Raw genomic sequence first — 14,382 nt, forward strand, 5'->3', positions numbered from 1 at the left:
TATCATAAATATTCTCCTGGTCATTTCTGGCCAAACTGTCAAAAGACATTTTATACCATTTTGCAAGAAGTTGCTATTGGAGGAAAAAAGGAGAAATGGTAGATTTTGTATTTAAACAAAGTGTGCCTGAAATGTTGAAAAGTTGATTTAACGTTAACAATTCTGCAACTCAAGCAGTGTTTGGGCCAAAAAGCAGCTCCAGAAGATAACAGCAGGCAGGAAAAAGACTGTGTTTCTAAAAAACTTAAAGAAGTAAGCCTAGGAATCTAAGCACTTAAAGAGAAGATGGGACAGAGATATTCTTCTCAGATGTCTTCTCTGTTGAAATTCACTGAGCCTCAATCCTTTTATTAAAATTAAATCTCATGGAAACACAACAAAACCCAGCAGAAGAGAGAGTGCCTCTATCTTTGAGCTGCTCTGCAGCACAGAGGTGTTCAGGCTTTTATGGGCTCACACTGCAGGAGATCTGAGAGGGTGCCAAGGCACAAGGTGTTCAGCAAAACACATTGTGAGGAGTCAGCTCTGAATCAAAACTTGCTCCTGTAAATGACAGGAGATGATCCTGGAGTGCTCTGTCCTACAGTGCCCTCATCAGTAAGTTCCAACAAGAGGCTCAGGGTGCAACATCTCTCAGCAGGCTGCATTATGAAAGGGCTACACTGCCCCTGTGTTTTGATCAAAACCAAATTTTTGGTCATTTTCCAGAATTCTGATACCCGGGTTTCAATTTGCTCATCCACAGTAGCAATAATCTTTCTTTAGGAAAGAGACAAGGAATCATCATACTGGCAAAATTTTCCAAACAGAAATTTCTGGTAGCAACAGACACCTCCTAGGGGCTTCACATATTTGTAATTGCTTATTTTTTATTTTTTTTAAAGAATATCTTACTTTTTAAAACTATCAAATTCCACAAACCCAAGGATAAAATGGGGAGCTTCTGACATTTAAAATCACTTCAGGCATATGGGTACGTATCCTGAGATTTGGTGCCCTGTGGATAAATGTACAGGTACAAGGATAAATGTTTGGAGGGATGAGATTTTCTCCAAGGCACAAACAGCAGACATGGGCCAGCATTCTCTCCTAGTGTCCTAAAATTTGATGTGCAGAATTTCCCTCTGATGGCAGCAGGGTTCCACAAAGGGACGGGGCAGCCAGCTCCCACCTGCCTCTCTTGTAGTTTCTCAGTTCACTTTCACTCCTTGGTGCATGTTCCCAATAAGCCTGAGCACTTCCCAAGGAATGACCATCTAGTTTTAACACTCATCTGGAGCAGCAGGTAGTGTTATTTTTAGGCTACAAAATCACAAACAGAATTCATTATTGGCAGTGAAAACTGCAGTCTCTCTTTCCTCCCTTCAGGAACAGACACTGGAGTAAAGTGCCAGGGGATAAAGGTATGGCATTTAATTTCTGGAAACTTCAGAAATTTAATGGTTATGATGAATGGTTCACATCCTGAGCTCTGAACTGGAGTATGTAGAATTTAGAAAAGAAGGATAAAGTAGTTTCAGATGCAGTCTTGATCCCCAAGGCAACTCTTCCAGTTTGTAATTTTCTTAATTCTCTCTGTCTGTTGGACTATTAAAGAGTCAAACAATGAAAAAAACAAAAAAACCTCATACACATCAGCTAAACTAAGTAAAGGACCCCCTTTTCCTCATCCTCTAATCCTTTACAGTAATAATAAAATTACATGCAAATTACAGCAACAATAGGTTAGAATGAGAGTAATAAAAAAAGCTGTCATTTAAAAATAGTAGATTTTTGTTAAAAAGCTACAAAATGTGTACAGTGTGGAAATAAGTAAAGAGAGAAAAACCATAATCAAGGTGAAGAAATTACCTTTCTGTTGATGTTTGTGTTGGTTTTGGTTTATCTTTCCCTCAACTCTTTATGTCTGGACTAGAAAAGCTCAGCCTTTCTGTTGTGGGGAAAAAAGCTGAATATTAGTTTGCTTAACTGCATTTCATCCTGAGTGCAAGAGCAGAGAGCCCACAAGGACCTGTCATCATTTCAACAGACGATGCAACAAAGAAAAAACCTTTGGTGGAGGAGATTTTATCTGTCCCTGAAGTATTTTGTGGTCATTTATAACAGTTTTTGCAAGGAGGTTTTCTCATCCATTAATTAGGGCTCATTATGGATTTTAAGCAGCCAGCTTTAAATAATCTGCTCTATCAACATTCCTATTTATTTTGATGGAAACAAACATGAACAACAAGAATCTTTTGCTGACACCTGGCAGTGAGTTTAGGTCAGTGAAGGGCTGGACAGTTTTTCAAGGTGCCCACCTGCCAGCATGTCTAAAAAGGAGCTGGTGAAGACCAAAGATAAATGTTTGGCTGTAATCAATCAGGATGCCTCAGCTTTATCTCAGAAAGCCTGTTTGGCAGCTTTGCGGGAGATCATAAATCAAAAAATTCACAATAATTTTATGCATTTTTTGTAATGAGGCCACTCACTGGGATGGTCTCTGGGATGAAACTGTGATTGAGGCAGGAACAAATCAAAGCAATAAGAGCATTTATTGCTTCTCTCTTTAGGGCTGGGCAAAAATCCACCAAAATTCAGAATTTGATCTTCTGGGGTTTTTTTGCTACATGGATAAACTGACTTAAACCAGAAATATGACTATTGCTAAAAGCCAGGTTATACCACTGAAATGGTAAAATCTAAAGTTTAGGACAATGTCCATGACACTCAAAACTTCCACAGGAACTTTTATTACAGCAATTCTGCATTCAGTTAACTCCAGACACTTCACTCGCTCACAGTACAAAACTCTTTGGCTTCGGACAGCTTCACAAAGGAAATCTGCCATTCACACAGTGAATGGGGTATGTATTAATTTGCCTTTCAGAGCGTGTGCAGTCCACTTTGCTGCTGGTAATCTGCATAAAACTGGATTAACGAGTCGGGAATCCTCGGGCTCACCACCGTCAGCGCGCTCCGGAAGTGCCGGCCCATGACAGATTTGGCATGGATGTCTTCCTGAAGAGCCAAGAGGGCTGCTTCCCTGCACACTGCTGTTATCTGCAAAGAAACAACAACAAAAAATTATTATTATTATTATTATTGTTGTTGTTGTTGTTGTTGTCGTCATAACTATCATTATTATTTACATTACTTGAAGAAAGAGAACCCAAGAACATCAAATTGTTCCAAATGCTAAATGATCACAAGTAGAGTTTTCCCAACTTTTAATTTTTTTTTAAATAAATGAGGTTGTGGGCGATTAGGACATCCAAAAAACAGGATGTAGCTCGAACTTCAAACCACAGTTACATTACATTTCACATTACAGCATGCTGCAAATTAACTCGCTAATCATATTACCTTGTGTTTAACTCCCCACAACACCTGATAAATTCAAATCCCAACCACCGGCAATACATTTTTCCATCCCCAAAGTGCAAGAGCAGATATTCCCAGGCTCTGCAGGCATTTTTCTTTCCCAGCCTTGCACTGGGAAAGAAATAAAAACAATTAATTCCAAAAGGAGGCTCGGAGGAGAGGGGTGTGTGGAAGGGGAGGAAGGTTAAGGTCTCATACCCTGCAATGTGTTTTTAAGCTCTCTGGACTTCAGACAGCGGAAACAGACTGATGCCAGTGTCACTCTAAAGACACATTACTGTGGTGAAAGGAGCTTGTGGAATGAAAAGAGATATTGTGATTTCCAGTGTAACAGGGAAAACAGTGATTGATATTGACTGCTCCCTTATATCTGTAAATGAAAGAGCCAACTGAAACACATTTGTCCAGCTATTCAGCATATTTTCTCTGTTTGTTCACTTACTGAAAGGAGTTCCCTCGCTTATGCTCTGCTAATGGTTGCCAAAGCCGTTTAGTAGCTTTTTAGGGGATTTAGCAGCATGTTTAGGAAGCTTTCACAAGAAAACATGCATGGATTTAGATGGCTTTGTCAAGTTACAACAATATTACTATTAGTTCTGTGCTGCTCTAATGAGCACCAAAGCTAAACACTGCTGTTACGCATTTTAATGCTTTTCAGGACTTTAGAGACAGCTGAACGTGGAAGCGCAGCTGAGATTTAGTGCACCAGCTTCTTGTGGAGATCAGTAATACATCACCCAGAAAGTTAACAGAGAGGCCCTGGTCTTTCTGTGCAAGTTTTTCTCTAAGCAGACATTGTGACTGTGTCCTCATCTCTAACAGGAATATTAAGCTACTTAAAGAAAAAAACCTGCACCAGATCAAACACCCCTTGCACTCCCTGCCTACCACTGACCCCAGAATTCTATCACAAGGGAGAAGACTGGTGATGGAAAAACAGATCCCAAGTATTTTGGACTTAGAACCCGTGTTGGCCTTTGAAACAGGCATTCATTTCTCCTTGATAAATCCTGCAGTAAAGCCACAAAATGAAGAGACTCTCTGGAAGTTTTCACAGGCATTATTCAAAAATCCCCAAATGCAGTCCAGCAGGTTTTGACTGCCCTGCTCTTCCACAGAGACCATCACCTATCCACAGCATGAAATGCTGAAGCAGGGTGTCACTGACAAGGAGTTCACTTGTCAGCAGCTGGTTTAGTGAAGGAGAAGCTGAAGGAGACGCTGTCAAGCTGTCACATCCAAAACCGAAGGAACACCATTGCCAATCCTATTTCTTCCTGTTTCACTTGTACACCAATACACTCAGGAGGAATTCACCCATAGGCTGATAGCTCTGATGAAGCTTTCACCTGTTCTCTATGCTCTGCCAACACTATCAGTAACAATGATGACAACTCCCCTCCAAAGGATTTTTTTTGTTTTAATTTTATTCTTAAACACTGAACCATAAGTTCTGTGATAACTGAAAATCACTAGACACGAGGAAGCACCAGAAAGCTCATTATTTTTGGCTTCTTAAAAGCATTTCAGCTGCTTTTAAGGGACAAGGAAAGGCATAAATTTAAGGCATAAATTATTGTTCTCCCTTTTCCTGGCGGCACTCAGAATTTTCATGGACTAAATATTTTCTATATTATTGAGTAATAAACAGCAGGCGTTACGGCACAGTGTTGAAAATGTAGGCCCTTGTATCTGGTCACAGAGTCACATGGAGTTGTTTCCATTCCTTGGCTAACCCAGGGGATCATGTTTCTGAGGTAAGAGATTCAACTAGGCAAGTTTGATTTATTTTGCTTTGTTCAGTATGCAAACTTTAAAAAAAAAAGTTCTCACAAGCATTCTCACTAGCTGATAAAGCTAAATCACTCATGGAAAGCAAACACAAGTAGTGGTGTAGCCACAGTGAGAGGAGGGTGAATTCATCTGGTGAATTCAGACCTTATTGGCCTAAGGTCACTGGTCTGTCATGGAGACTCCTTGTCACAGCCACATTAGGACATTTCTTACCAGATGAAGCAACAGAACGAGTTTTAAATGTAACTTCTGTGGATTGAGGAAAAAAGGGAAGGCCACAGCAGAGGCTGTAACTGACAGCAGAGGAAGGAGGTACCCTTAGCAGCAAGACACGGATTTTTCCTAGGCTTAGCAGCACTCTAAACCCAGAAGCTGCATCCACACCATCAGCTTTAAAACTCTGCAACAGGTCTCTTCCCAATGAACTTCTCCTGTGACTTTCTTAAATCACTTCTTTTGGCCTCTACAAGATGACCCTGTATCAAGTGCCACAGTCCAATCATGCCTTATATAATAAAGCACTTTTGTTTGTGTTAAACCTGGCAATTTCAGCAAGTCCTCCTATCCCGTGTTATGAGAACGGTGATTCATCTGCTCTTCCCTGTTCACCTTTCCTGCACCATCAATGATTTTACAGAGTTTTATCTCCTTCTCTCCCAGTCAAGTCTTTGCAAGCTGCAGAGTCCTCAGTGACTCAGAGCTTGCTCCTGCCCAACCTGTCCATTCTTCCTCCCATCTGCCATCGCTGCCTTGGCCAGCTCTGCCCTGAGCTCTCACTGCTGAGTGCCTGAAGCTGTGCAGGGCACAGAGGGGGCTGTACCAGGCCATAGCTCCGTCCTTGGGCTGCTTGCAGCTCCTTTCTTATCATTGTATTTGTGCTGAGAGGATTTTTCTCAGAAAATTATCCACGCTGCCTCCAGCATCTTTTCCCAAGTGACAGTACCTAATTTAGGCCAAATTATTTGTGAATTTGAAGCTTGGGTGATATTATTTTTTCTCCATTGCATTTAGTAGGATGAAGATCATCTGCCTACCTCAATAAATGAATGCTAAGAGCCACCATTACCTACCTGCAAGGCAATTCTTAATGAGTTTCAAATGAAAATACTACAAGGTATCATCATTTTTACGATAAAAAAATGATAAAAGCACAATCTTTTGGATCTCTTTGTGTTGTGAGGAATAGGAATAACATCCTAGTCCTGTTCCAAAGGCAAAATTACATCTCATTGTATGGAGGGACAAAATAGATATTTTGTGACTGCATCAGAATCCAGAGTGGCTTTCAGCACCCACTCTAGGGCAGTAATGCCTAGGGCATTATGTGATTGCCAGAGACAGCAGTGATTAAACAGCAACACACCAGGCACCAGGTAATCAAGCTGTACCTGCTGTAACTACATGGGTGCTACTGCAGCAGTAAAGAGGCAGCCAGGTGAGATAAAAAGCTGCTGAATCTAAGAATACCAGAATATCCCCTAGCGTGGTTATTATTAGTATCATTATCAAAGGAAGTTTACCAAACAGAATTCTCATTTTCAATGGAGTCAGAGCAATTTACCGACCAATGAATTCATCTGCTGTCTACAGTCATCACTTACCATGGGAATACTTTTGAATTCATGTGTAAAAAACAGTATACTGCTTTTTTGAAGGACTGATCTGTCATCTCAGGAATGATCTTTAAGATCAAAAAATAAACAATTAATTTAGAATTCTGCTTCAAAGTGAAAAGGCACCAGAATCAAGCTTTCCTGGGAGGAAAGGAGAATTAAAATTTGCTGTCTGAGCCACACACACAGAGATCAGTAAGAAACACACAAAGCCACATACCAGCTCAGAGTGAGGAGGCCCCCAGCAGAAAAGGATTTACACCTAGTCGTTCCCTCCTACCCCATTCCACTCCCAGCAATAATAAAATGCCCGGTGCCAGTTACTGTTCCCTGCATAGCCAGCACTGAGCCCAGCCCATCTTTGCCCCGAAACCAATGGTTACGCTGGCTGCTTCAGCTGGGCCAATTCTCCCCCATTCTGGCATTAAGCACCAACTCTTTCCAGCGGACTCGAAGTTCTTTTCAGCTTCTTTGTATTTAAAGTGCTCTAAATAGCTTTAAAGAACCTTAAAAAAAAAAAAAAAGCGCTCTTCTGTGTTAAAGCCTTAGGTATTTTCAAGAAAGTGGTTTTGTTAGGGCCGAGTGTGCAGGGAACACCTGTGAATGTCGGGTTTAATTGGGCTGCAGCTGGTGTCGATTGTGTGCGCCGTAACTGGCAGCCACTGCCTGGCCCTACATTGTGTTTCATTTTCCTTTTTCCTTCCTTTTTAACTCGCTCCTCCACCCCGCCAGTTAAAGTTGTAAGGGATTGTGCGTGAGAGAGGGATTAGGAGCCTGGAAACAAGAATAGTGCCCTGCGGGCTGTGAATAGCGCAAATTGGGGCGCTTCCTGGCGGAGCAGTACCTGCGAGGCTGAGCGCCCGCCGGGCACCTCAAAGGGAGCCGGCACCAGGCCTGGGGACTCGCCTTTCCCGCTCAGCCAGAGAGGGATAAAAGCTTCACACACAGCATTTGAAAAAGACATGAATAACCCCCGGGTCTCGACATCTGTGTCTCACTCTGGCGAATTCCTGCCCTACCCCGTGTGCCAGGAGCTGCCCTGTGAGAGCAAAGGATAGCTGGAAAGCTCCCAGGACCCACCTGAGACTAAGGGAAAAGGTGGGCATGGATGCCTTTCCAAAGCGAGAAGCTGCTCCGCAAGCAGAGTAGATGAGAGGTTGCTGACTGCACTCTTAAAATCCACATAAATAATTCAACGCGGCTTTAGCAGCGCACAACTTCCCCCAAGGGATTTGTGGGGGGCTCGAAGCAGTGTCGGGCAGAGATGTAAAAACACCTCGAGGTTTGTGCCACCCCCAGCAGGTCACTCCTGCCCAGTGCGGGACGCCGCTTTTCCCCCCCTCTCTTCCCGCCCGGCTCTTGTGCTGGCTCCGGTGCTAAGCTGGCCCTTTCATTCACCGATTCAATGCACCACACCATCAGAAAACTAATCCAGAAATAAAATAAAAAGAGCCTTAGCTTGCTGCTGAGGTATTGAGATGGGCTCAGGGGGGATTCGACAAGTCAGCATGGGAGGAGTGGGGAGCACAGCAAGTGGGATGTGTTATGCTCCAGGAGCTGCTGGGGAGACCTGCCCTAGATGAGAATGCTATTTTAAGATGTCACAAATATATTTTTTCTTTAAAATGGGCTAAACTGAGAGGGTCTTAGCTGCTGAGAGGCAAAGTTTTTGATGTGTTTCAAAAAGGCTTAAATGTAGTACTTCTCTTGTGTTTCACCTTCCCCTGTTTTATGTAGAAACCAAGGAAAGACAAAAAAACAGCTTTTTCCTCTTGTCTGCACAGAAAAATTGTTACAGACTGCTAAAAATCTTGTTCTGTAGAAAAAGTTTCCAATACTATGGAACTATTGAACACCTTGTGATAAATTCTGACCAATGTTTGAAGAATCACCCTGTATGTGCATCTCTTCATTCTGCTCAGTTGTATGATCTGTGTAGATTTAAATGGGATGGATCACAGAATCAAATAATGGTTTGGGTTGGAAGGGACCTTAAAGATTACCTAGTTCTAACCCCTCTGCCATGGGCAGGGAACCTTCCACTAAACCAGGTTGCTCAGAACTTGGCTTTGAACACTTCCACAGATGGGGCATCCACAAAATTATACAATTATACATGTGGGCATTTTGCAAAGGGAGAATAATCTCTTCTAAGCAGAAAATGATGTATTAGCATCATGCTTTTCAGACAGTATCCATTCACTCCTCAGATTCATGTACTGAACCATGGGATGTATGGAGTGGATTTGCTTAGGCTATGACTGTTGCTCCCTAAAATTTTCCCAGCTGAAGTGTGCAAGGCCCTCACAGGCTGCACAAATGCCTCAGTGAGACAAGAGGCTTTGATCTCTAAGCAGCTATGTTGTAAACTGTTATTAGCTTTCCTCAAGTTAAAGCACTTACATCTCTATGGCTCTGTATTTAGGAACACTGCCTTGGAGTGGATGAGTTCCCACCCTCAGCAATGATAGTCTACAATTAGATATTATTTTTCATAAAAATACAGACTTCTTTCTCCCTTGTTTATTAAAGAGACATTGATTATGAGCAGACATTGGGCTGCCTACTTTAAAACAGGTCTGTACTGATGACGCTGCATCTTTGCAATTCTTAAATGGAAAGGTCAGGTATTACTTTTTGAGCAACCCAGTCTAGTGGAAGGTGTCCCTAGCCATGGCAGGGGTGTGGAGTGAGATTATCTTTAAGGTCCCTTCCATCCCAAACCATAAACCCAGGATTATGTGTATCCTGTGTTTCTGAGAGCAAATGATCTCTGCTATTCCTTTAATGAGAAGTTGTTGAGTGTATGTAATTGAATAAAACCAGTAATGATGTCTGTAAGTTCAGAGCAGTCTGCCCCAAATCTACACAACTTAATGTACCATTTGCTTATTTGTGTAATTTTGTGGCTTGATGTACAGGTGACTACGTGTGTGGGTATCCACAGCTTACCTGAGGTGCTGCACTAGGACACAAAGCCATCCTGCTCCCTGAATACATCTGATTTGACCAGGATGGGGGTTCCCACTCACCCTTTCCATGGTGGCCACAGCAAAGACCTGTGGCCACAGCAAAGACCTCCTACCCTCTCCTGATCTCAGCCAGAATCAGCTGAAGGTGAGAGCCAAGAGCTGAGCCAAACAACTGGCCAGCTGCACTTGTGGGACAATCATGGCAACAATTAATGAGGTAGAGAGACACCAAAATGTTGCCTTTAATTGTTCTTCCAGTACCAGAAACTGAGCAGGGGCTGTGCCTGGGCAGCAGACAGCATCACATGTATCAGTAGCTCCTGCTATTCTATAAAGCTCACACACGCCCAGGGAAGGGAAAGATGAGGTATGTAGCCAAAATTAGGTGTATGTATCATAACTCCAGCACATGATGACAGCTAAGGGGAATAAAGCAGAGCTCTCAGTGGTACATGCTAAGTGTCATCACACATACCTCTGCTCATCCCGACATGTTCTAACAGAGCGAAGCCTCGGCTCCATCTGCAAGCTTTCTTTTTTCTTCCTTCCACTCTCTTAAAAATGTTACTAGATGTGGTATCCTTCCAAGCAATGTATAAAACATGTAAATTCCGATTTCAATTTTGTAACTACAAGCCCAAAAGGCAGCTATTTTCCAAGAGGCGCTCCACCGATATGGCTCCCATCACTTTGGCAGAGACATGGCATAGCTACACCTCTCACAAAGGAATTCCGTAACAGAACGAGTTTTTACATGCTGGGACTAAATATTTTTAAACAGCACTCTGCCAACTTCAAGTTTCAGCTATATCTGTGCAACTGAAAAAAAAAAAAACCAAAAAAACCAACCCCCCCAAAAAAATCACATGCATGTTTCTATACAAGATTAAGTTGCATTTCTGGTTAACCTCAGAATTATTTCATTTTTATATAAACATTTAATGGGAAAGTTTAACTTCTTCCCTTCAATGAGGAAAAGGAAGCCAAGCCACTAGAAAAACAGAGTCTTTCTATGTGTGTGTGTGTGCACGCACTCATTTTAATTAAAAGTAATTAAGAGAATCCTGTGTTCTCACTCACAGTCTGCTGGTGCTGCAGAGGGCCTGGACACAGAGCCAAGGGTATTCTGCTGAACGCCGCCAGCAAGAGAGATTGGATTATGCAACAAAAAATTTAAAATTAGAAGACTTCATCATTAGCTGTGGCTGTCATGAGTTCCTCCCTAGGAAAAAACCTGCATAAAACAGATTGGGCAGCTCCCACCTTATGAAACCTATCAGGGTGGAGGTGTTAAGTGGTTGCTGTGTTTGCTTGCTTGCTTTTCAGATTTCGAAGCACTTATGAGGCTGGGTGATATGTTCAGCATGTTCCCTATTTCTTGCACTGGAAGACAATTCTTGCCTTTCCTTTCTCAAGTTTAACCTGAGCAGAAGTCTCAGACTCCTACCAAAACAAAGCAAATAAAAGCAACTCTGCAAAAAGAACAGGGAGAAATGCTCTCCCTTCCCTAAAAAAAATTTTTTTTGGCCAACAGAACAGAGCCAGTCTAGAACTGTCCTTCATCTCCTTTCAGCTCCAGCCACATTTCTTTTACATTATATCACCATTTAAAGGTAGCTACAAACCTAAATTTTGGAATCCAACCAGCAAAGAAGGAAAGCAAGAAAAATTTCTTTTTTCATGGGTTCATTTAAACTCTGCCTTTTGCCCTGTCTTTGGAGGCATGGCAAATATTGTCCTGATTTGGGTCTTACACTGCAGGTTAAAAACAGCAACCGTAGTTACCTGCATATGAGCTATCATAACACAATACAGTAAAAGCAAACTCACTCAGTTAAAAATAATGACAAATCTTCCAGAAATTTAGCTTTTCTTTCAATTTGGACAGAAAACACATAAATGCTACAACAGTAAGAGTTATACTTTCTGGGTGACATGTGCATTCACATCCCAGGTTGAGGCAGGAGGTGAGAAAAGGCATTTGGGGAGAACACACATAATGTCCTTAATGGAAGCTCTCTAGCTTTTATTTATTGGGTTCTCAGTTCCTGGAAGGTGTGAGATGTCTCCTGTGGAGTATATATTTCCTCAGCAGAAAGCTAAAGGAATTTCAGGCTGTTTCTAAGTTTACCTCTTGGAGCTTCCCATGGCACCAGCTGCTCATGTTTCCCAGGAAAATCAGGGAGGAGGACTACTGCATGCCTGTATTCCAGGGAGGCAGAGTGTGGCTGGGAGGACAGGCAGACCTAGAAAGCAATGCCATTAAGCCCCAGCAAAATGCCTTTGTGTATGGTAATTGCTTCCTTCCTAAAGGAGGAAGCAAAAAATGCTGGAAAAGAACTTACTCAAGTTTCAATGCAGGGTTTGCTTCTGCAAGAAAAGAAATAATTACAGTAAGAAAAACCACAAATGATGCAAATATATGGAACAAGAAAAGTGGGGTACCAACAATTATTTTGAGTTAAGGATTGATGGGTTATATTTTAATGGAACAGAACGTCAGTTAAGGTGTCTGCTTTTGTATTGTTAACATTACAGCTTGTAATTTGGGTGCCCTCCTCCAGCTGAGGAAACTGAATCCATGTAATGTCTGAAAGTCATCCAGATCTTCTTACTCCATGGATAACAGATCTAATTTAACAAATTCTTCTCTTCCATAGTTGTAAACTCCTTCTCCATTTGTGCCATGTTATTGCAAAAACCTCCTTGGTCTCTTGGGTATTTTCCCCCTCCTTCCTTGGCAAGACAATGTAATGTAAATTTCCAAGATTTAGAAAACAGATCACTTGACTTTCTCTTCACAAAGATGCTTTATGTTCAAAATTTACCCTCAGCATTTCTGCAAATATGCATAGGAGGAAGCAGAGGAGTCTCCCTTCCCCTTCCTCCACGTTGTATGCAGCTTTGCTTTTTCATGTTAACAGCATTTCAACTTCTTAGAAGTTGCAGTCTAGCATGATGCTCAAATAAATAAAGGCCAGAAAAGTAGCAAATTTATGCTTAACAGTGTTCAAAGAAGCAGAAGACGAAGCCCAAAGGAGGATGCCACAAGAGTGAGCTCAGAAACTAACACAACTAAGGACCACAGCTTAAAGACCATTAAAAGGCACTAAGAAACATGCAACCACTTACAGGACAATCCTGAAGTGGGATCGAGGGACACTTTGAGGGACACTCCCAAATTGAAATCACCATCAGTTTTTTTGCCTCCTGTTGTAGGGCTGCTTTGCCTACCAGAGGCTGAGTGAATACACAGGAAAAGACCATCTGCTCCTCTTACCTGCAGTGTTGTGGGTGCACTCCTCTTGCTAGCTACAGCCTGCAGCACACATATGCCTTCGCCTGAACTTCCATAAATATTTTACTGTGCTGAATTGTGTGGCCAAGTTATATAGTGACACAATAAAGCACAACTGCTCTCCCTGAAGCCATTCCAGGCTATCTCACAGGCTCAGGAATCACCCAGCAGCCCACTTTGCATGGCACAGAGTATTCTAAGGATGACAGCATCCAACAGCTTGTGCCAAGTAGACATGAGTCTGTGAGGTGGAAAAAAAAGGACACCTTAATTGTATCACTGACTTTGTCCTTAGCAGATGCTTCTCTGTCTGCCTCGTGTGGGTATCCACAACTGATATTGTTTCCAGATCCTTGTCAAGAGCTGAGGTTTGATTTGCTCAGAAATTGCCTGTGTGCATGAGAAAGCGTGAACTTTCCACTTCCCTGTGTATTGTATTTACTTATTTCACATTAGATGTACAGATAGTAAGACAGACAGAAAGTCTTAACGCCTCTGCAAAAACAATAAAAGGTGACCAAAAGAATGAGTACACTACATCCAGGATGCTGCTATAGAAGCACAGTTTTCCATACTGAACCAAAAACCAGATGCTATTTTCTCTCAGCTTTGTAATTATTCAGTACTGCAAAGAGCAGATGGTTCTTAATTTGGTGTCATATTTAATACTTTTCATGTTATCTGGAAGATTCTTTGATATCAATCATTTGTTTTTGTAGGGTGAGCAAGTTTTTAATGCATGAAATGTCACGGGGAAGCTGGACTTTACTCCTTCCTTTCATTTTGCATGACACCACACAACTGGTACTTCCCTCAGCAGCCCAGAGTGGTGAAGGTGCTTGTTTTAGCTCAAAGGGCTGTGATTGAGAAAACCTCTCTTGTGCTGCAATGTGCCCCTCCCATTTATCAAGTGACTTCCAGATCAAATGGATGATCCTAAGATCTGGAATGGGCACAGCACCACAGTGACACTCTGGCACTGATGCTTGTTCTCCCCCCACATAACCATGCTGGGAACAGCAGCCATAGCACCAGGGAGGCTGAAACAATGTGGGACTCTCACTCTGCGTCATTAAATGCTATTTTGCTAAATTAAAGGCCACAAGTAAGTCATATTGTATCCATAAGCACATGCATGCCACAGGCCTTTACCCTTCCTATATTTCCCTCAGCTGTGGATCATGCAAAATCCCATGGAAGACATATTTCAACTTTTTGGTTTTTTTTTTTTAATGGGGTTTTTTTTTGGTGGTTTTTTGTTTTTTTGGTTTTTTTTTTTTTTTTTGGTGAGAGCAGCACTTTCTACCCCTCAGTGGACACAGCACTCAAGCCACACTGCTAA

At 42.0% G+C, this 14,382-nt stretch overlaps 1 protein-coding gene across 1 annotated transcript in view; it reads right to left on the reverse strand.

The window, feature by feature from the left end:
- Positions 1 to 323: 323 nt before the first annotated feature.
- SPATA5 (spermatogenesis associated 5) overlaps positions 324 to 14,382 on the reverse strand; it is a 164,068-nt gene continuing 150,009 nt past the window's right edge. Inside the window, exon 16 of the mRNA XM_039722287.1 lies at positions 324 to 3,042. Within this exon, the coding sequence (XP_039578221.1) occupies positions 2,866 to 3,042 (177 nt within the window). The 3' untranslated portion in view covers positions 324 to 2,865. The remainder of the gene's footprint in view (positions 3,043 to 14,382) is intronic.

The sequence above is a fragment of the Passer montanus genome, unplaced genomic scaffold, assembly GCF_014805655.1.
Source record: "Passer montanus isolate IOZ18808 unplaced genomic scaffold, ASM1480565v1 scaffold108, whole genome shotgun sequence".
Classification (NCBI taxonomy): Eukaryota; Metazoa; Chordata; class Aves; order Passeriformes; family Passeridae; genus Passer; species Passer montanus.